The sequence below is a fragment of the Patagioenas fasciata genome, chromosome 18, assembly GCF_037038585.1.
Source record: "Patagioenas fasciata isolate bPatFas1 chromosome 18, bPatFas1.hap1, whole genome shotgun sequence".
NCBI lineage: Eukaryota > Metazoa > Chordata > Aves > Columbiformes > Columbidae > Patagioenas > Patagioenas fasciata.
The window spans coordinates 7,091,985-7,115,170 of NC_092537.1; the positions used below are offsets into that span (position 1 = coordinate 7,091,985).

Consider the following 23,186-nt stretch of genomic DNA (forward strand, 5'->3'; position numbering starts at 1 on the left):
TTTGCAGATGAAATTAAGCCCGGGAAGAAAGGGAAGGCTGTCTTTTCATGTGTGGGCTGTCCAGCTTTGCCTTGAATATCAAAGTGAGACGAGTTACAAAGCACCGACTCTCTGGGATTATCTAAGAAACCTTGTAGGTCCCAAGTGACGGCGGTTACGGGATCAAAAGGTGTAGTACTTATGCAGAAAGCCGGGAAAAGCCAGTGCAGTTCTTAGATCGACCCCAAAGAGCCAAATCTCAGGTCAGTTTGCAGAGTTCAGAGATTTCCAAGGAAACAAGGAGGTAGGTGAAGAATCTGGAGAGCTTGCGCTTTCACGTGGACTTTGGATTAAATATTAACTTGCTGCAGTGGGTTATGAGGATAAATATTTTCATTAATCATGTATGTGCTCATTATTAGGGTGAGAATAGACCATTCAAGCTTCATCTCTATGAGCATTTTGATTCTAGCCTCCCCTTTTCTGCTCATGGCTTTCTGTAAAACATCAGCTTTTAGGCTTTCTCTCTTTGGAAAACTTTCTCCCACAAACAATTTTATCAGTGTCAACTTTTTATTGGTTACATTTAGAAAGCATCAGCTGAAAAGATTTAGCATGAGGATGGACAGGAGAAAATGCACTTCTAGCCAGTTAAAACAAGGGACGTTAAAACAAGAGCTTGTTCTGGGGTGAAAAAACGGCTTTTACCAAAGGGCTGTGTGGCCCAGTGACGTTCACCTGGTGTCACAGCACAGCCCCACATGCTGGGGGGGTTCTGAATGGGATTAACTTAGGCAGAATTGCGGGCCCGGTTCATGCGAGAAACAGGGTAGTGCCATAGATCTGCATCATAACTACAGCCTGTTGACATTTTTCACATTAAAAATACCTAGCTGAAAAAGGCCCTTTTCATCATCGATTTCATTAAATATGGGAATTTTTGCTTCTTTCCTCCAATTTTATTGAACTTTTCAATCATCATAACTTTCTTCAGCTTCCCTGCTGTTTTTAGCCGCTCCTTTCAATTATTTGGTGCTTTCCTTTTTATTCTAGTAATTTTGTTTTAAGGCTTGAGTAGGAAGGAGAGGGAAGATAGATTAAAATTTATACTAGAACAGATTGTGGATGTTCTTTGGGGTTAGGGTCTCTCATTCCTCTGTGTCCTGCACCAGATTGATCAAAAGCACACAGTGGCCAGACCTTTTCCCACTGAGCAAAGTGAAGATGGTAACTGGAGTTGCACCACTGCTGAGGCTTGCAAACCCACAGAAATGACTGGTTGTTTCAGACACAGGGCTGGGCTGGAAAATCCTGTATATTGAAAATACACGCTTGGAGGGCTCTTGTACTTCTGTGCTGCTGCTGCTTTTACCTGGGACACGTGCAGTTGCTGCTTGGGAACAAAATGTGAGGTTGCTTAATGTTGCTCCCTGTGTCATCACTCCTGCTCCAGGGCTATTGGGGCTGGAGCGGTGACAGCTCATCAATACAGTCATTGCTGTGTATACCTAGGGTCCAACTGCCTGCAATGCAAACCCTTGTGTTTAAATTAAGCCCAATGAGTGGAGCCAACCTGAGATGGGTGAGCACTAGGGTTGATGGGCTGGAATGTTGCCTGGGCGCTGCACAGCTCAGCACCCACCATGGTTCTGCATCCTCTTACAGTAAAAATGTGGCCGAGTTTAAAACAGAAATTGTTGTGTGCTGTGCTGCTAAACTCCCTCACCAGCCTCCACTGAGAGCTCTGAACATGGGCATGGCGGTGTGGCGGTGGTCTGTGCATCCCTGGGGACAGGCAGGGGACATGGTCTGTGCATCCCAGGGGACAGGCTGGGGAAGGTTGGCACCAAGCAGCTTTTTGGGAGGATGAGCACCCTCCCCATCCTTTTGATTCCTTTGCTTGTGAGGAGCGATCAAAGTGCAGCTGTTCAACTTCATAACCTGAGCAAAGTGCTAACAAAAAAAACCTCACTCCCTAAATATCGCAGGGAAGGTATTTTGAGTCTTGGCCGCTTCGCCTGGGAAACGGTCTCTTCTGATTCAGCTTGTTCAAATCATCTTAACAGTTCTTAGCAAGAAAAAGCCCTCTGTATCCTCAAGGCAAGTATATTTGGGCAAAGCAATAAGAGAGACTTTAAGGGGTTTGGAGGTTACAGTGGGAAATAGCAGTTATTCCCAATAAGCAGCATTAAATGAAGTGCTGCTGACAGTAGCCTGAGGCAGGTTCAAGAGTTTCAAGATTTGCAACTAAGAGATTAACCAAAATAGATGTCTTATTACAGGCAAGTTTGTATCTAAATCATTTAAAGTGCCTTTAGATGCTGTAATGTTTTTCCTCCTAAGTGCTCACAGTATATCTGCAGCTTCCTCCTGGCTTTGGGGAATGAGCAATGAAAGAGCCATTGATCTCGGTGAGTTTAAGACCCTGTGATGAAGGAAGGAGGACCCAGTGGATCTGTAGGTTCTTATTTGGTGGGAGTGCTGCTGTCTTAGATGGAGGAGAGATCCTGGCCCAAGTCCTCCCTCCTGCTCCCCGTCGGATGCTCTGGAAGGTCCAGTCCAGGGAGGCTGCACCCAGCAGTGGGTTTTTCCAAAACCCTGGGTGTAAAATAGAACAGCAGCGGCATGGCCCCAGGCTGGAACAACCTCACCCTTAGTCGGTAAAGGCCATACAGTGCTCAGGAGATTAAGTGCTGTGTTTAGAGGTGTAAATGAGAAGAGCCATCTCCAGGCAGAGGTGAAGACAAAAGGTGTTTGTCTCCTGAGTGGTGCCATCCACTGAGTAGTAAATGCCATCGGCTCCCTGCCATCCTGCAGGACTTCTCATGTGCTCAGCCAACAAACGCTGTTTTGCATGTGTGATTTTTGTGTTGTGTTTGGTTTTGTTTCTTCTGTGCTGAACAGACACCGGAAGGGAATTGGGGGAGGGTGGTAGCACAGGGTTAGCAAAACAAATCATCTGCCGTCGGCTCGGACAGGCTGGCACTGAGCCCCGGCTGCAGCCTGGGGAACGCAGGTTTTCCAGTTTGATGGGTGAGGAATCAACAGGTCCAAGGGGATTTATCTACAGAAGAAGGGTAAGCTCCATGTGCTCCAAGAGACAGCAGGGGAGAAGGGCAGAGGTGTTGAGAGGGAGCTGGTCTCAAGCTGGGGAGCAGCCTAGAGTGTCAGGAAAATTGGTGTTTGTTATTTGGGTGAGATTTCTGTGCTCCCTGTGCTTGCTCAGGTGAGGAGCAGCTGATTTCTGGAAACTCCCTGAAGCTGGGATGCTGGTTTGCTTCAGCAATTGCACATCGCTGCGGAGATGAGCTGGTGGTCTGTCTGTGGGCAGATGGTGTGAAATACCTGGAGTTCCCTGGAGCCTGGGAAATCAGTCCTTCTGGGTGAGGCCAGCTTGAGTCTTGCTAGAAATGTGAAATATTACTTTTTCTCTTTTTTCCTTCCTTGTTTCCAGGTTCTAAAGATGGGTGATACATCTGTGTCACTCAGTAAACCTGAGATTGCACAGATTTTTTTCTTTGTTCACATAGAGAGAAATTTGCAAAGTTACTTTTTTTTTCCCTTAAAAAAAGGCAAGACGTGCCCCTCTGGGGCACCAGCTCTTCACAGTGACCTGGTGACAGTGTAGCCTTTCCTGTCCAGCATCATTTCAAAAGCAACATAAAGCAAATGAAAGTTAAATTGTACTTTCCGTCTCGCGTGTTGAGCGAGCTGGTGGTGGTAACTCGCGTATGGACAGGGTGAGGTGGCAGAGTGTGGCCTCGCATCCCCTCCAGTGATAATGGTTTTACCAGGGCTTACCACTGAATGTTTCAGCTGTCAGGTGTGAGTTATAGCACCTCTGTGAGCTGAGGAAGGCTTGCTTTTCCTTGTTATTTGATAAGTGGGGGAGCTGCATCTCAGAAATGCTCTGGGCTGCCACCACCAGTCAGTTTTCCCTTTCAGTAAAATGAAGGGACATCGGATGTTGTGCTTGTCAGGGCTCTTCCATGGTACTTGTGATCAATATTTGGATGACAGCTATCCCACACACACTCTTTAAATGTAATGGGTAGCGCTGTGTAAAAGGAGACAAAGCAAACAAGGCTGAAACGCGTGATGAGTGCCCTGATTTTGCAGGAATCGGCACACTCGGTTTGAAGAACCAGGTTGCTCCAGGCTTTTATTTCCTGCAGTGAAAGTGCAGACCCCAACTGTTAATGGCAACAGATGGAAACCCAGCTTTCCTGGAGGCTTTTAAGGACATGCCCTGGCTGCCATAATCCCTGCAGGTCCGTGAGGTGGGGGCTCCCTGGGCTTTCACTGCCCAAGTCCCGCTGCTGCCTTCTGCATCTGAGGTCTGGCACCCCCTCTGTACTTTGCCCTCTTCATTAGAGTCTAGATGTACTGAATAGCTGGAATAATCCAGTCCTTCAGGCCTTTGAAGAAAGCAGGGGAGTCCAGCAGCCTTGCCTTGTTGAAGCAGTCGAGTCTATGCTATGTGGTACGATGAACCCAACGTAAAGCTGAGCTTGGATCAGGCTTGATTCCACCTGGCCCTGAAAGTGTTCTGTGTTGTCATTGCTGCTGCTATCTTTATTCAGAGTATTGTGGCACCTGGTGTTTTTATTTCTTCTGGATTCTGGTGGTCTGATAACATCCTTCCCACATGAGCCTTTCTAGCGCTTGAGGAGGCAGAGATGCTCTTCAGCCCGGGCCCCTAAAATACCTGCTTTCTGCAAATACAAGGAGCCCAAGCTTATGACATCAAAATCTTATGAAATAAGCTGTAAAATTAACTATTTGCAAATCCTGTTTTATTGTTCTGGATTGCTGGGAACAGGAAGACAGAGCCTGGCACTGCCCTGCAGAGACCCTTGGGTGCTGCTGGCATTGCCCCTGATTGGTGTGTGCTGGTAGCATTAAAGCTGTTCCTCAAGGGCAGGTGAGGATGTGATGGCCCATGCCAGGTGAGTCCATTGCAACAAACCCCTCTGGGGTGCTGCAGTGATAATTCCAAGCAGTTGCTGTGCACGTGGGACATTAGGGTGCAGAACTGGGTGTGCAGAGCCGTGCTCAGGCAGCTGGACACATGCTGCCTGTCCCATCGTTGACCTTCTCCAAAGGGAGCCTGAAGCATTTAGATCATGGTGTGCTGAGAGAGGGGCAGCCTGGGGAAAGGCAGCTCTCGATCTCCCCAAAATGTTTCATGAAGTCTGTGTCTTGCTGGATTTTGGAAAGAGAGACTTTGATTTAACATGAGGTTTTAAAGTGGGAAATGTGAAACAGCTGTTACAGCTGTAAGCAAGCCAGAAATGGAGAGGAGGGCAAGGCCGCGGGTGTTTTGCTTACAGACCTTGTCAAATGGGAGGCTTTCTCTTTTCTTTTTTTTTTTTTTTTTTTATTATTATTATTATTTTAATTGGCTTCAGGAAGATCTTTGAGACCTTGGAATCCCAAACACCAGTCAGGAGAGCTGGGTGGGTCTGAAAGGTGCTTCTGCACTGTGAAACAAGATGACAGTGATGTTAATCCAGAGAAAGGACAAAGGAGAGTGCAGGACTTAGAGAGGGATGTAGGAGGGGCTGGTGAAAATGGAGAGGGTGAGACCTCTGTGCATCCTTGCCCAGACTTGTAAAGGTTTAAAAATACCCAGAACCCTATAGCTCACTGTTTTTGGGGGTGCATGGCAAGGACAGCTTGGTGAGTACCCCAAGGTGTCTGCCACCTGCATGTGCTGCCCAAGGCAGTGTGTGCAACTGGGTCCTATAATCTCTGCTACAGTCCTGATATGGAAGAGAAGCTTCAGATGAGGGTTTATCCAGCCCAGGCCTTCCTCCCTGGCCATTGGCATCAAATGCTTTGGAGTAAGGTGTCAGAAACCTTCTATGATCTGCCAGGAAGGGAGGCTTGTCCCACTTAGGATACAGCAGGTTTTATCCTTCGCATTAGGTGAGTATTCAGATAATTTAACAGTGGATGTTCTCATCCTTCATATACCAGTGGAGTTGTTTTTGTGGCTCTAATGCTCTCATGACTTCAATAATGTCTTCTGCGAGTGCATTTCACAGGTTAATTATGCATTAAGTTTACATAAGGCTTTTCCTTTTTTAATCAACTCTAGATCTGCTGCCTTCAGATGTGCTGAATGCACCAACACTTGGGTGCTATCGGGGGGGCTTCCAGGAGCACCGTACCCACATTTCTACACTGCCAGCTCTTTTGTACACTCTGGTACATCTCCTTTATTTGTTACTTTGCTGAATAGCACTCCTGAGACTTCTGGATTGATTTTTTTTCTTGTACAGACTTCTCTGATGTGCACTATGGTAACATAACACCATAAAGGAAGGTGTCGACTGGTGTGACCAAGATATGTTGTAATCAGCTCACTTTCCTTGTTTCTGGGCTGGAGAAATGTGTGTGTGCTCTGGGACAGCATGCTTGGGAGCTGCTTTTTTCTTAAAAAGACTCCATCTTTCCCATGTGGCCTGTGTGAGAGTAAGAAAAGGGGTGGAAAGTGTGCCTTGCACCTGGTGCTGTTTCTCTTTCTTTTGGAGACCTATTTCTCTTTGATTCTCCCTGGGTTTCCTCTTTAATTTCTTGGCCATTTCTTTTGAACTGGATGAGCTTTCCTTCTCGGAGCTCCAAGACCTTGAAAGTAAGGGTTATGGTAAGATTGCATAGAAGTAAGTTGGATAATGTGTGGGTTTTTTTTCTCTTCCAGGCAAGCATTTCTGTTTGCAAAGTAACTTGGCAGTCTTGTGTATTTTGGATTTAGGCATCCTGGCGTCTAAGCCAAAGCTAACAGATATTAATTAGCTGGAGGATTGGAACTGTAATAAGGACAGTCACTCACATAGGCTGACATTTTTATTTCAAATGCAAGTAATTAAAGAAAAAAAAAAGTGTGTTGAAAAGGTCAATGTTAAAAGATGTTATATAAATAACACACCCTGGGTGAGAGTTAGAGAGGAAGTCGGGCAAAGCTGCGGTGCTGAGCGCTCCCCGTTGCTCGGGGGCTCTGCAGCCCACCAGTTCTGCACGGTTTTGCCGCCAGCAGCCAAGCCAGGCCTGGAAAAGTGGGGTCCCCACAGAAGTCTCATCCCATGTCAGGGTCTGGCCAACCTGGGCTGCTGAATACCTACCCCAAATTCATCTGGGAGCTGCCCCAGGGGGTTTCATGATGGGGACAAGCTTTTATCTGATGCACCAGCCCCGTTGGGTGGGTGGATGTAGCAAAGAGCACTGGGCGCCACAGTCATATATGTTTTTTTAACTATTCATTTCCCTTTTCCAAGACCCAGCTGTCTGTAATGGTGACGGAGTCCTTCCTCCGGGTGGTATATGGAGAAGGAGACAGTGGGTGAGGAATGCAAATCAAAGCTAAACAATGTGCTTTGCCATCTTTGTTTGTTTGTTTAAGAAGCTTAATATATTAGCTAATCATGTGTGTAAACAATCTTGATATGCAAACCGTAAAAAGTGGCATCCCCCCTGGTGTCAGCTGCTTTGAGCTTCCCCATTAACCTCTCCAGAGCAAAAACCTTCCTGAACAGCCATTTTGGAGTGTGCAAAATTGATTTCGTATTTGGCCTCCGCAGCATTAGAAGATGGCGGCGCGGAGCCACGGGCGCCTCTTCCGCTCCATCGTCATCTTTTTGAGAGATCCTGTTCCTCGGCGCGTCTCGGTGACAGCGGATGGGTGGCTCTGGCACCGGAGCTGCCACCGCACTGGGTGCCGCAGGGTCGGTCTCTCCACCTGGCCACGCCGGTCCCTCCCGGTGAGCAAAAACAATAAGAAACAAATTTACAGCATCCCCTCCTCGGATAATTTCCACAGCGCAAAGACCCCCTGCCTTCCACCCCCTTCGTGTGCATCGTCTCTTAATTAATTAATACTGCATTCATCACCGCTTAATTCCCGTTTCCGTAGCACCCGAAGAGGGGGGCTGCTGGCAAAGGCGGGTGCCGAGACAGTCTAGATCCACCATCTTAGTGGAGGAGCTTAATTAGCCCCCGTGACAATATGGGATCGTTTTCTGCAGCCCCGTGATGGGTGGTTTCAAACTGGCTTCTCGTGCCCAGCGAAAGCAGCCCCGTGTCCCCGTGCGGCTGGGTCGTGTGGGCTTGTGAGGAACCTGCTGCAACAGCTACCCAAATTTAAAAAATAAATCACAAATTAACCTTTTTATTTTTTGAGCTTGGTGAGGGACAGGAGGCAGAGCAGCTGGGTCTGGTCTGTCCTGGGGACGGGCAGGCGGGATGCTGGGGCTAAATTGTCTTGGGCTATAAAGGATCCAGCACACTCAGCTCTGCTTGTAGGTGTTGCCAGCAGCATCACAGTGATCCTGGTCTCCTTTTCTTTCATTTTTTCACCTTAAACACAACCTGTTGGCACTTGTGGTGCTGAAATCCTCTGTACTACCCCAAGCTTGATGGAGATCATGGCTGGAAAGACAGCTGGGGCAAAACAGCAAATAAACCAGCAAACATGAACTGTCGTGGTGTTTTGGAGTGGAGAGTAGGAGTTCTTGAGGGCTGTGTGGAAACAAAGTCCATGTGCTTGTTAGCATCGGTTTTGTGGTGTGTGTTGGATTTTAGATGGTTGCCCTCATTTTTAAGGTTTTTATTTTTCAAGGTTTTTATTTCCCCATCTTGAAACTCCTCTCCCATCTACAAAAACATTGGGGAGAGGGAAAACCCCATGTGCCCCCACAACTCATTTCTCAGTGGGGTGATGATGGTGGGTACATGCACTGGTGCCCATGTAGACCCCATCTGCCTGGACACCACACTTAAAATAAGATGGAGACACCCCGAGCCTGTGTGTGAGGAGGGAAGGGGAGACAGGGAAGATGGAGGAGGAACAAAAGCAGCAGATCCACTGTGGTGCTGGGCTGGGCTCCTCGCCAAGATAGGCTGCGGTACGTAGCCCGGGTCGGGGTGGTGGTTCCCCCAGCCAGTGGTGCTGCCCCTGCCCTTTCCTCCTGGCACGGGCGTGAAGGCGGCTCTGGCCAGCACGCTGGATGGAGGATGCTGGATGCAGGATGCTGTCTCACCCGCGCCCTTCCTGCCGCCAGCCGGGACCGCGGCATCGCGCTCCTCCTGTCCCGCGTGACTCGCATACGCAATGCAGCCATGCTTAACGAGCGTGAGTAATTATGCCAGGCAGAGGGTTGGGGTGTGGGGGGCGGTCAGGGTGTGGTGTGTAGGTTTGTTTCCTTGATTCTTTTTTTTTTGCTGTTTCTCTTCTATCTCCACACCCCTCTCCGCGTCCTGCGCAGCCCGTGGCATTGAAACTTGGCCACCTCTTTGGCAGTGGCTTCGGGAGGGCTGGGGACGCGGGGGTCAGTTGGCACAGCAACTGCTGTTCGGGGACAAAAGGAGGCTGCTTTTTGCAGCGACAGTAACAGCTGCCAGCCAGAATAGCAAATCCGCACGACTTGGCACCACTCCAGCTTCCTTGAGGGTTGCAGAGGGATGGTATGTTGGAGGGTAAGACTAGCTAATTAATCTTCCGGCAGGGAACAATGTAATATCAGACAATTACAAAGACAGAATGAAATTACTATAGTGGGAAGGCTGGCATACGAATTTCTCAAAGGGTCCGTCCCTCAGCCCGCTACTGTGTTACTTTATATGCGGGAAAAGCACCGACTGTACATGCGCTTTTCTGTTGTGTGGGTTTTTTTTGGTATGAATTGAATTATGTGTTTGGAGGAGGGGTGGGGAGATGTGGGATCAATGACAGGATAAGCTCTTTGAGGAGCAAAAGGGAGAAGAGTCGTTCTAAGCAGAGATGTTCCCCATCAACTGGCCGTGCCAAGAGGGCAGATCCTGCGTGTTGCTGATGCTATTTTTAATTTTTTTACTGATTTCGCTCTGATGCCTGATGGCTACAGCTTTTGGGAGGATAATCTGACTGCTGGGCAGAGGGGGAGTGATTTCCTTCAGTCTTTCTGCATAGAGAAGCCCTCAAAGAGCTTTGGAGCTGCTGAAAGTTATTGGGGAAACACACCTACCAGCTCAGCGGTGGTAATTGCCAATAATTAGCTGTAATCACTGCTACCTACAGTTGGGACGCTGTGATGAATAGGGCAGTGCGAGCCACATGGTGCTGCTTCCCTCTCTGTTTATTTGCAGTGGGGAAAGAATTAGGAAAGTCTCATTTATCCTGGAGCACAGGAAAGCATCGGTGGGAGATCAGCCTGTGCAGAATTAGAATAGGAAACCCTTCCTCCCTCCTCCTCCTCCTCGACAGGCATTAGAGTTAAGCTAATAACTCTCCTCCCTCCCAAGATGAAACTTAATGTGATTGGATGTCTGTGTCATTAAAAAAAACAATGTGAAAACAGTATCAGTCAAATTCTTGTTGCATGTTTGTGTCTGTGCGTGAGGCTCATGGAGATGTGGCCAGGAGAGGATTTGGAACAACTCCAGCTCAGTTGCTCTTTCTCCTAAGGAATTCGAGTAGGTTTTTTGTTTGGTGCCCCCATAGATCAGATGGTGCAGAGATGATGTTTAAAAACCACTGCAAAGCCTTCCTGAGTTTCTTGGCTGCTGTGCTGGGCTGCCAGTTGTCACTGAAGCTATTGCAAGAGTTAAACTCAATACGTGTTTGTTTTTAAGGGGTAGCAATGTCAAGTGCTGGATTGGCAGGCTGGGGCCTCTTTTCCAAGCTGCAGATTAGGAGGAGCTCCACACAGCCTAGTCCTTGTCCTGCACCCTGAAAGACATGGGTGGGTGCTCATCCATGGGTATTTGTTTGAATATTTCTCAGGGCTGGGTAGATATCAGAAATGTTTCCCATTGGGCTTCGTTAGGGATGAAGGTCCCATCACAGGATGCTGTCAGAAGTCCCGTGGGTGTGGTGTGTATAGATGTGTGTAGCTCCTTATGTGGCCACATGTGCTTGTTCTGCCCCAGCCTGGGCTCCCTGTGCTGGCCCTGAAGCCACCTAAGAAACCAAAAAATTCCATGTGTGGCTGAAAGACATGGATCTCAAAAGCCAAGCCTTTGCTCCCACCCTGTGTTTGCTTGGAGAGTCCCCAAGGACTCAGGTGCATGGCAGCTGTTCTTCCCCTGGATGCAGAACAGAACAGATGTGTCCTCTCCCTCTGGAGGATGCAGAGCTCAGCCTGGCTGTCCGTTTGGTTCTTGTCCTCATCTGCCTACCTGCAGCCAAGCAGACCTCCAGGGCCTGAGCTTCTGGAGGAAACTCTGAAGATCAGTCCAGCTTATGCAGCTGCAGGAAAAGGTCTTGGAGATTCACCATCCAGATAGTGATGGCTCTAGTTATGGATGCTGATGAGCACGAGCGTGATGATACTGAAATTATCCCAGTCATTTCATAAACAGTAATTCATTTGGACTCAAGCTTGAATATTGGTCCTAATTAGAAATGAAGAAGTTCAGTCCCTGTTCTGGACTGCATCTCAAGTCCTGCTAAGGATAGACTCCCCCTGCTCAGGCCCAGCTTTGCTTTTGGCTCTGTGTACATCAGTCCCAGCCTGGCAGCAATGCTCCTGCATGGAAGTGGAAGAGACAATCTGAATTGCTTCATGTTCAATGATTGACACCAGAGATGTTTCTGTAAATTAATGAGTGCATCTTCTTGACTATACTTCAAAGTTTTCACTTTATGAATCTTTTATGGAGTTCTCTACACTGGGAAAAAAAGAATGTACTGAAATTTCACCTTTTAAAACCATACAGTTAAAACCCAGCCTTTCACAACCAGTTGACTCAATGAAAATTGCCAACTGGGTCCTGCTCATGTTCACACTGTGGGGCTGAATTTGCCCATGAAGGTGGGTATATCCAAATGTGTGTGTGCTAAAGGGTTAATAATGGTCTGGACACTCTTTGACCTGAAGATGTGAACCTCGATGCCACTGAAATTCCCTCCTTGCAAGAGGTTGTGTCTCCCCTCGAGTCCTGCTGAGCCTCTCCAAGTCAACCTTCGGAGTTAGGAAATTTAATTTGTAATAAATCTGCATTACAGTACAAGTAAATCTGCTTCAGTGGCTATAAAAATTAATTCCTTATCCTAAACATTATTATATAGCTTTCAAAATGAATTGGCTGTGGTTGGTAGTCTAGTATGTGCCATTATTGGTAATTAGTGTAACAAAATAACATTGCTGTAATATTTCCTGTCTACCCCTCCCCCAGATGGGAACCATTTCCTATTAGAGAATCAGAATTGCAAATGAAATGCTTGCGTGTAAACCACTCGCTTTGATTTTTTAATTTTTTGTGTGTTAGAAGTTGTTCTGTTCCTTTCCATGTCTTTGTCTGTGGTTTTCTGTGTGCTTTTGCTTCCGAAAAAGCTTTGGTATGGCACAAGAACCATGAGAGCCTGATGCTGGATGTTGCTGGCGGCTGCCTAGAGGTGCCCAGTGCTCTTGGATCTCCTTTGAGCTTTAGCTTGCTGCTGCTGAGGTCTCTCACTGTCTCCTAGGACCCAGCCTTTGTATCTGCCTTGCAGACAAAGTGCATCTCGATAGGGTTCCACAGTGATCCACCGTAACCCTCTGTCTTCATCCAGAGCTCAGCTTGTCCTAGGAGACATGATGGATCCGCCCGTGGAGGTGCTTGGGCAGCTCTGAGTCTGCCAAGCAGTGGAGGGAAGGAGAAGAACCCTTTCTGAAGTGGATAGTAAATAAGGGACTAGGCTGGGGCAGTGATTTCTCTGCAGCTGAAGCTGTACATCGCAGGAAGGTGCATGTGAGGCTAAAAGGACCTGGGAGACTTTTCCAGGCTTTCACGACTGTCTTCTGCACCTTACTCTGTTGTCTTGACTGAGAAACCTGTGCAGGATTAAAAGGGGGATGGAAACATGGGGGCAGCAAGTCAGAATTTACCCATTCCCACTGCTGTGTGAGATGGAAGGACATCGGGCAGCTTTCCCAGAGCCCCGTTTACAACCGCCCTGCCGTCCTGCACAGGTTGCTCTGCAGCTCCTTCCTCTTGGGAGCGTCCATCCGAATCGCTTCAACGATGCCAGCCAAAACAGCTACTGGTATTTACTTGTGGAGTTTTCCATTGGATTATGTTTTTTTTACCATCATAAATCCCTTTTTTTGTCTTTTTGTCCTGAATTTGCAGCCTTCCGTGTTGCCTTTAGAAATATTCCTCTACAGCCATAAAGGCTGGAAACTTGATTCTTAGGGAATGACAGTTCATGTTCTCCTGTGATTTTCCAACTCTGGGACTTTTATATGGAATACCCAATTTAAAACTTAACAGTTCTGTAATAAGAACCTGGGACCAGAGGAATGGGAAGCCTGGGGGAGGCCTGTTTTTTCATGCTGTCCCCAGCATGGAGTGATTTCTTGAGTTTTGATGACATGACAACTTCAGAAGTCTGGATATGTGCCCTGGGCTCAGTCACTCCATAGATCAGAGCTGAAAAATGCAGAAACTAAGCAGTAAAACTGAGTGGGAGATATGTTTGCCACCCTGGAAAACATTCAAGATCTAGATGCAGTAATAATAATAATATCAGTACTGTTCTTGGCCTGCATGAGGATGGTAAATCATAATTCCAAATTCCAGTGAGTCACAAAGGGAACCGGCTGTGCCAGCTGAAACCTTTGATTTGGTCCAAGCTGGTTTTGGTAGCTGAGCCTGGGGGTTTGTGTTTCGGCTGGAGTTGTACAAACGAAATGAGCTTAAGCTTGAGGATACAAATTCACTCCAAGCTGAGAGAGGAAAACAAATTACATGTTGGAAGGTGATAGTATAATGACTTCAGGACTTTCTCCAACTTTTTTTTTCCTTGGGTGAAAGGATATTGAAGTGATCCAAAACAGGATTTTGCTGGGAATTAACTGATCTATTAATATTTTTTCCAGTGGAAATACCCCACTGGTATCAGTAGGACCACTGCAGAGCTTTGAAGCCTCTGTCCCCATTGCTCTTGTGGAATGAGAGCAGCGCTTTGCATGTTGTCAGTACCGACCAGGAAAAATGCGATATTTTCTTGTTTCCTTACTGAAATGTCTGTCTCAGAAATTTGTCTGGAATTAACCAGTTCTAAGCCCTTTGACCAATTCCTCCAGTCTTCTTGCTTTGGAAAAAAAATAAAGGTGACTTTTGTGTGATGCCAAACACATCTTTCTAACTGGAAGGTTTGGTGTGTGTGGTGGTTTTGCTTGTTTGTTTTCCCTCTGCCCTTCTCATGTCACTCGCAACCAAGTTTGAATTCTTTGTGCGTAGACTCCAAAATGCTCAGATTTTTCATCAAAATGGAAAGTGTCTGTTTTTCTTCATATTTCTGCATTTCTTCGTGGTTCTCTTCCAGCCCCAAACCTCTGCCTCGGCACTGCTTTGCTGATAGCTCGGCTGTTTCAAAGGACCCAACCAAAGTTGTTGGAGCTTCACTCTTGGTGCGGGGCTGGTGTTTCTCTATCTTTTTAATGAACCATATAATTCTGGAGGAGAAAAATTAAGACAACAAAACTTGTAGCAATGTGGTATGGTGAATGAATCCCTACTGAAGCTAAGCAGAAATCCGCTCTGCTGTTTGCATGGAAAAACTCTGCAATTCTTGATTGCTCAAATGAAAACAGTCTCAAAGATGAAAAAAAATCTGAAAAAGTGTTTTGGGTCAAATTAAATATTTAGCTTCAATAAAATCAAAGTATTTCAAACATATTTCTTTGTTCATTTAATATTTTATGAGATAAGCCTAAAATTAAACATAAAGTTGCATCTCGGGGGCGGAAGGGGGAAGAAGGTTGTTTTGTATTAAAAAAAAAATAAATCCATCTGATACAGGTACCTTTCTTTTTCCTTTTCCTAGAATAAGTTTCTCCTCACATAGAAATTTTCTGTATAACGTTGTGTAGCAGCAGCCTTTTCAGAAAGATGGTGCCTCTCTGGGTACCAGATCTCCTGATGCTCCAGGGAAAAAGATGAACTCTTGCTGTTGAACTGTAGTTTGGAGAAATATTGTTGTTGTTGTTCTTCTCCCTGTATGGTCTTGCTGTAGTAGATCTGGGTGGAGAGGCAAACCTGAGGTGTGTTAGTCACTGTGGCATCTCCCAACGTCTGCGTGAAGGACCTGTGCTTGTATTTGGCTCTTTGAGATTTGCACTTACTACTTCACCAAAGAACAGTGGCACGTGTGGCAAGAAACCTCACAATTTATTTGATCTTCAACTGTATGAATGTTTTTTTTATTCTCTTTGTGTGTAGATAGGAGACACTTCTTAGGAACTCTGAAACATAACAAAGCAAGGTTGGGATGTCACAATTCATATAAGCTTCCAAGGGAAAGCTCTGCTGTCTGGTCTGGGTTTATTTGTGCATAGATTTGTTTGCTTGAGTATTTAAAACAAGAAGGTTGTGCTTAATTACGGTTATTATGTAGACTGCTCCTTCAAATCCCGTTCATTTGAGGCACAATTCCTGATGTCTTGTCTAGACATTCACTGTGGCAACTAAAAGCCTTGGCTTTTCGGAGTAATAATAATGGGGCAATGCAATGAAATGCAAGAGGGGTGCAATGCAGATCAGTTCTCTTTAATGCAGGTCACTTATGCATGTGCTTGTCTGGTGGTATTTCTCCTCTGATGTTTGGCATATGTGCTATTTATTGCTTTTCTTTGACCCTAAATCACTTCGTCTGCCACAAGCTTCTACTTCTGCCTGGGAGACTGGGAAGGAAAGAAGCTACACTTAACCTTTTGTTTTCTACATCAGATTTTTGACAATATGAATAATTTCCTGGTCTCTAGCAAGATTGTTGTACTGGCAAAAACAATCCTTTTTCTATCAGTTATGTATCATATCCTTAAGCTTTTCTCGCCATTTTCCCCTGGTAGTTACTAAAATGAGTGCAAAGAGTCAGCAAGGATGGGAGTCCAGGCAATTGCTCCCATTGCAAAGCTGAGCCTAATTACAACAGGCACAGGTGATGCAGGATGAAAAATAAGGGTATTGCAGCCCCATGGCTCATGAGCACTCCAGCTTCTGCTGCAGCTGCACTGATGCTAACGGCACCGGCAACTTCTGATTTGGGGGCAAAAAGTCAGGTTTGACTTCTGCATCCATTAAAGCAAACTGGCAACTTTGGGCAGGGCTCTGTGTGCAAGATGTGCGTGTGCTCTCTTCTGCTCACCAGCAAGGCCTGAGCTACCAAAAGCGATTTCTGAGTGTTTTTGCTGACACAGAGCATCCTGCCGTTACCTCGGGCAGTTGCAGAGCAGAGAGCAACACCGGTGGAACGAGGGCAGGAGCAATACAAACAATTTACTATCCTGCTGCAGGGATGCTACAACAAGGCCCATAAACGGCCACATAAAGGGAATCTGGGTGGGAGCTGGGAATACATTGACAAACACAATTCTCCCTTAATTTAATAGAACGGTCCATTCAGCAGAGAATATATTGTAAAGCTCTCTCAGGTTGGATGGCCTCCTATTGTGTCTGGCCTTTGAAGTGCTGATTAGCTGGGCTGGGAACACTGCTGATAAAAAGTTAATTTCTATTTGCTGTTGCTTTGTAATTGGATGAACACGAAAGCAATTAAATATTAAAACATACAAACAAATAACGAAGTCACTGTAATTAGCCAAAGTTTGATCACTGTCATATTTATTTAGGAGGAGATGATACGTCTCAGCAGGTGACATTTTAAATACCCTTGGCTGCTTTGGTGTTGTCTTCAGAGAATGCTGAATAATGTACGGAGGATTTAATTAAACCCCATTGTAAATCAGCTGTGATGACAGGGAAGTGACAGCCACATGTTGAAAAGAGAATTAGGCCACAGCAAGAAACATTAATTAACTCTTTTCTATGGAGTTTGACCTAGGTGTTGTGTGGGGAGTTTGTCCGAGGAGGAGAACTTGATTTTTGAGTTGTTCCACTTGGAGCCTGGTGTGGAGAAGGATGCTCTGCACCTGGAGACATTGCAGCTCCTTGAGGGGGTGGCTGTGGTTGTTCATATGTATCGAGAAAGGGAAACTGAGGCACATGGTGCTGCCAGGAGGCTCTCGCCTCCCAGCACCTTTGCAGCCCCTGGGCAGGACAGTGCCGGTGGTTCCCTTGGTGCAGGAAAGATCCTCCACCTCTGCGATGAATTGCAGGAATCCTGAAAGATCCTGAAAAACTGCTTCGAACCTTGAAGCGGGAAGGGAAGCTCCTGGATATTTGCTCAGCTTTGGCTGCATGAGAAAAACCCCAGAGTTTATCAGCCAGAATTTTCTGAGCTCCCTGGTCGATGCTTTTGCAGGATGTGCTTTCTTGAGGTCCGTTTGCCACTGGCCAAACCGATTGAGTGTCAGCATGTTAGTAATTGTCAGAAATACAGTTAACCAAACTGGCAGGAGTCTCCTGAGTCCAATGTGAGTTTCATGTTAATTGGTTTTTTTGATGGCAGTTGCCTTTGGCAGCTCCTGCCTCCTGCTTGGTAGACATCCCTCTGCTGGCTGTGTGTGGTGGTAGAACCTTCCCATGGGAGGAAGGTGTTGGTGTGTCCAAGAAGGGATAGCATTGGGGGATGAGCCGTTTGGGTGGGAGGGATGGGAAGCACAGGCAGAAATTAGGAAGAAGCCTTCAAAACCCTCTGTGAGTCTGGGGAAAAAAAAAAAAAGCCAGGAAAATGGGGAAAGCTGTGTGAGACAGAAATGGCTTATAAGCAATTTGGCCTTTTCTATAAGCACTGTTGCCTTACATTTGCATGGGCTGTAGGGAAAGGAGGTGGTTCAGCTCTTGTGCAAGGCAGGACCTGATTGTTTTATCGAAAGCAGCTACCAGGAGCTGTTGAGGTAGATCCAGCACTGGCTGTCACCCAGATGAAGGCACTAGACCACTCCAGGCTTTTCCTCCTCTGCTGTTGAGAGATGATATTTACATTGTTATGAAAGAAGACTTATTCCCAGCTGCCGGTGAGGAACAGGTTTTTGTCCATAGTCAAACACTCAAGAGAAACAGAGTCTAAATCTGATGATACAGGAGAAAGTTGGGCTGAAGAACCACAAATCAGCAAATTAGACTGAAAACTCGCAGTCTCCATGCTGGGTTCTGCTACTGCTTTGTGTTGGGGAAGTGGTGAAGAGCCTTGTGGACTCGAGCATGAGATGGAAGTTTAACAACAGAAATAGTGTGGGCTCACCGGGGCTGTAACCTCAGAGAGCGATGCAAGTGGAACACGAGCTGTGCCTCCTGGTTTATGGGATGCTGCTGGTCTTTGGGCAGGCACAGGTTCATTTTTTTCTTTTATTGAACCGTGCTGTGCATCTCCCCCGGCAGGACCATCGCTGATCACCAGGGACCCAGGGCAAGGATGAGCCTGGATGGCTCGGTGCGGGCAGAAGAGGCAGCGGTCCTTCCCACACAGGTAAGAAGTGTCCTCACCTGGGATCATGGTGTCTGGGTGAAGCTTTCGCTGCTGGACATGATGATTTGCACACATGACTTTGCATTTCAAAGCCTGATTCCCCCCCTGTCTCTTACCAAAGAAAACTAGGAGTAATTGTGCACATTGCAGGAAAAAATGATTTTATTCCCAGAGGTGTAAATTAATTGATTCAGACCAGGAAAAAGACCTGGGCACTGTTACAGCCAGCTCCCTGAAGGCATCTCCTCGGTGTATGGCTCTGATCAAAAATGCAAATAGGGTCTTAAGAGGAGTAAGGAACGGGAAAGGATAGAAAGTAATAAGGAAATATAATATTGTGAAAATGCCCCTGTCAGAGCAGAATGAACATCCGGTTTTGCAGAGCACTGGGCAGATGTGATGCACCAGCCCCAGAGCTGGGGAACTGAAGCCCGACCTGCACCGAGCAGGCTGGGGTGATGTGAAGCAGCTCAAGCCTGAGCTCCACACTCATGGGCAATCGCTGACTGTAGGATCTTTCCCTCTTGGGTGGTTGTAGAGACTGCAGCCTCATGTCAGGGCTGCACGAGGAGCCATAGGTGTCAAGAAGGGATTTATCCTTTCCCCTGTCCTCATCCATGATTTGCTGATTGTGTGTTGGGTCTCTTCTGCTTCTTCTGAAGCTGCTGTGATAGACAGACCGGACTGGTGCATGTCCTGGCACCGCTCGCAAGGGCTGGGTTGTGCTGCCCACTGCATTTGGAGAGGGAAGAACATTTCTCTCTCTGTGCCATTTGGGCAGGGAATATGGATGAGGTTTGTGCTGTATTTATGGTTTCTTCCAAATCAGCAGGGCCTACTGTTCTTCAGTGGCTGGACCCCAGTCTGTGATGCTTTTGCTCTCTCTTCCTTGGGCACATTTTTGCCGCGATTTCTGGTCCTCTAATGCAAGTCTTCAACTTGCCAGAGGTGTGTGAAGAAGCGTTTTGTGGTGGGTTGTGTTGTGAGGAAGAGACGGGATGATTCATAATAAGTATGTAATTTTAGCCACCGCAAATTGAAGCAGTTATTTAGGGTATCTCTGCGGTCTTTGGTCAGAGATGACCGTCTCGGAGAGCAGCATTTGTCCTGGGGGCTGTGTCTCTTTGCAGTGAGTGAGGCAGCCTGGATGACTCCAGCAGACTCACTAGATAAGATGAGAAGAAACTTCATCTCAAATGAACCCTGGCGCTGCTGGGCTCCCAGCTGCTCCGGCAGATGGGACTGGGAAAGCTGTGGGCTCGTAGCTGAGTGTGGGGGCTGTCGGAGCGGTGCCCTAATGCTGAAAGCTTTGACTTGCAAAGCTCTGAGAAATGGGTCCTTTTTGCATCTCAAATCCAGCACCCAACCACATGGTACCCTTCTGATTTTAATTTGGATGTGCCTCAGTTCCCCATCTGTACAAGAATAATTCCACTCTTCCTTGCAGGGCTGCTGTAAGGCAAATTAATGTTTGCAAACCACTCAGATACTATGATAATAAATGCTGTGAAAGCCCAGGAGAAAATTAATAGCTCATTATTTAGACCAGGACTTCAATAGCATGCCATACCCAGGACACAGGGCTACATATTGAATAATGAGGATAAAGAAAAATATTGAATAGCTGCTCATTAAGAGAGCACTATCCATCTGGTGTACAAAAGGGGGCTTTTTCCTGCAGAAAGAGTGGTCCATGATCATATTATTACAATGTGTGTTGCGATGCATCTGTGCAAGGAAACTGCACTTTGGATACATGTGCAGTCCTAATTCTGGCATTTTTCAAGTGCCTGACTGCAACCTGACTGCTCTTTTAACACTGGGGTTGGCTTTAATATATAGCAAAGAGATAAAAATGCCAGTAGATGGCACTCAAGAATATGAAGCATCATTCCAGGGTGTGTGAGACCAATAAAACGTGTTGTTGTGTACCACAAATGGCTTCCTCTGCACAGCTCTTTATATGGGCACTTTTTTTCCTACCTTTTTCTGGCTGGGAAGTTTGGTGCACAGAGCAAAGGAAACAAGTGTGTGAGGCAGCAGATGTTGTTAGGTGGTCTGTGCGCTCTTCTCTATTCTCAATTTTGTTTCTACCATTTAAAATTACTTAACAGTCTAGAAATCCTGGGCGGTGCTCTCCTCAGCTGACCCTTTTTTTTTAAAGCTTTGCTTACAGCTTGTCTGTAAAATGAGATGAGAACTTAATTTGGAAGCTGAAGTTAATTGACCTAAATAAGCTAAGAGCCTTCTGTTGGCTTTATGGTAAAAAAAAAAAACAAACAACCAAACAAACCTGCATAACCCTCGCTCTTTTCCTTAAACCTTCTACAGAGCAGAATGGTGCATTTCCAAGCTGCTGCTGTTTACTAACGGTTATTTGTGGTGTAGTGTTGTCTAGAGAGCCCCGCGATGCGAAAGCTGTTGTGTTCAGTGCTGATGTGCAGAGAAGGGCAGGCAGCACCAGCCTGGAGCAGCTTGGTTTGACTAGGAAAGATGGACCAGGAAAGGGTCTGGCTGCAGATCCCCTTGGCTATGTAGAAAATAAGCCCTGGAGCTGCAGGAAGGTTTCTTCATGTCTGCTTTGATGCTTGAGTTGTCCACAGAGCAGAGCCCTTTGCAGCCAGATTTCTGCCCTCGGCATGTGGGGCTGCAGGACCAGCAAAGGCAGTTTCAAGCCAGCTTGTCACCAAAGTGAGGGATCCCTCATCTGGAGGAGAACCCATGCTAACTGGGGTAGATGTTGGAAAAGCATCTAGTCTTGCAAATGCAGCCTAAGCCTGACCTGTAAGATCTGTGATAACCTCTCTGATCTGTGATACCAACTCCCTGCTGGGAGTGCAAGCTCAGGCTGCTGCCTCCTGCTCTCCCCAGCCACAGCTGACATCCAGCTCTCCCACTGTGTCTTACTGGTGTGCTGTCTGAGCTCAGCTTTGAGAAAATCAGCTCTGCTCTGACTACACAACTCTAATTACCCTGGGCAAGCAGATACTCTTGTGCCCATTTAGTTTGATTCAGTACTAGTTGAAACTATGAGAGGACTGTCCATACCTGTATCGGTGTAGTGATTTAAAATGCTTTTTGGCTGCGTTCCTGCCGTTTTTCTAATCCAGAAAAGTCCCTGGGCTGGCTTGAAAGGATGCTCTTCCAGAACTGCAGAGAAGAGGATGAGAAGATAACGGGCGCTGTGTTGATCTCTAGCTCAGTTCCTCAGAGAGCATTGACTGTGGAGCTCTGGGCACCGGACACAGATGGAAGACCTTGGTTTCACCTCTGAATCTGCTATGAAACCCATCATAAGAGCTTGGTCAGACAGGGCTTAGCCACTTCCCTTCTCTGTGCTTCAGTTTTCCTCTTGTCAAATAGTATTGGCAATAACCTGTTTCCTTTGTGAAAGCTATTGTAGGCTCTGAATGAAATTTCCCAATTTTACACATTCTTCGAGTGATATATTCCATGGTGGGCACTCTGAATGAGACAGTAAAATGAGATCATGGACTTAGATCCAAAACACAGGCATGTTTGGGTATGACATTTCAGAAAAATGTTTGCTTTCAGCAAAACGTCTCATCTTCAGACAATTCAGAGGCATTGGGAGGGGGCAGCTGCCAGGCTCCGGCGGTGGGAGCCCTCTCGTGGCAAATGCTGAATGTGTTGGAGATGCTGGGAGCGTGTTGGCTTGGGTGTAGCATAAATGGATTTGAAAAATATCTATAGGTGTAGATATATGTCCAGGAATAACCAATTCAGCAGTGATTTTCTGTTTTTAAAAGCCCTCCTTCAGTGTAATGAAATACCAGCAAATGACATTGCTTTATTGTGAGAAGTCGCATCTTGACAAAGAATTGGCACTGCGCCTCTAAGCTGGGCTGGAGAAGGGAATTGTGGAATGTCCCGAGTTTGAAGTGACCCATGGGAATCGGAGTCCAACTCCTGGCTCCACACAGGGCAACCTAAAAGTTAAACCACACGTGTAGGGGCATTGTATAATTTCTGCTTGAATGCTGATGAGCTTGGGGCTGTGACCACTTCCCTGGGGGGCCTATTACAGTGCTTGACCACCTTCTTGGTGAAGAGTTCTTTCATCCTAGCCGACAGGAACTTCCCCTGATGCTGCTTGAAGACATCTTCTTGTATCCTACCACTGAACACCAGAGATAAAGACCAGTATCTTGCTCTCTTCTGCAGGGCAGCACTCCAGCCTCTTGTCCCTGGTACCTGTTGCTGCAGGCAAATACCCCTGCAGTGGTAATTGAAATAATTACAGCCCACTGAAACAGAGGGGAAATCGCTGGCCGGGGAATGTCGCATGAGCTAGCGGTAGAAAACAGATGTTCCTCACTACATTTACTCTCTAAGTGAAAGTACAACAGATGCAAAACAGCATTAAAATGGTAGCAAGGCTGTAAATACAGCTTCCAATTACTGCACCAGGTGATGTCAATCGCAACAATCCAGATTTCTCCTAAGGATGCTCTGCAAGCAGGTGGGATGTATAAAGTCCTTTAAAAGATGGATTTGGTGGGGTTTTTTTCTCTCTCCCTTTAAAGCAACAAATCTAAGCTTGCTCACTTAGGTCTGCAGAGGAGAAAGTCACAGCCTTTCTGCCTGATGTATCTTTGGTACATGGTGCTGAGAATAACCAAGGAGATGGGAACAAGGCATTAAATGCAGAAATTTGGGATGGGAAGAGGTGGGTGGAGGAAGCTGCCTCGTACAAGAATAGTGTGAGCAGGAGAGGAAAGGAAGGTGCAGAAATGAAGAGCAACAAGAGACAGTGTGAGTGACGGGGAGAGAAAATAGCACCGAGCAGGGTGGCCCCAGCTGACTTCTTAGAAGTTCAGTGTTTGCTATGGAAAGGAGGGATGTGGGATCC

The 23,186-nt window shown here is 46.6% G+C and overlaps 1 protein-coding gene across 11 annotated transcripts in view; it reads left to right on the plus strand.

The window, feature by feature from the left end:
- Positions 1-18,245: 18,245 nt before the first annotated feature.
- Positions 18,246-23,186, plus strand: part of TNRC6C (trinucleotide repeat containing adaptor 6C) — a 281,325-nt gene continuing 276,384 nt past the window's right edge. For 3 of the 11 annotated variants that reach the window (XM_071816683.1, XM_071816687.1, XM_071816684.1), the window contains exon 1: positions 18,247-18,313. In XM_071816683.1, the coding sequence (XP_071672784.1) occupies positions 18,260-18,313 (54 nt within the window). In that variant the 5' untranslated portion in view covers positions 18,247-18,259. Of the gene's footprint in view, positions 18,314-23,186 lie in introns of all 11 variants that reach the window. The other 8 variants (XM_071816686.1, XM_071816678.1, XM_071816685.1 and 5 more) reach the window with 4 other exon arrangements.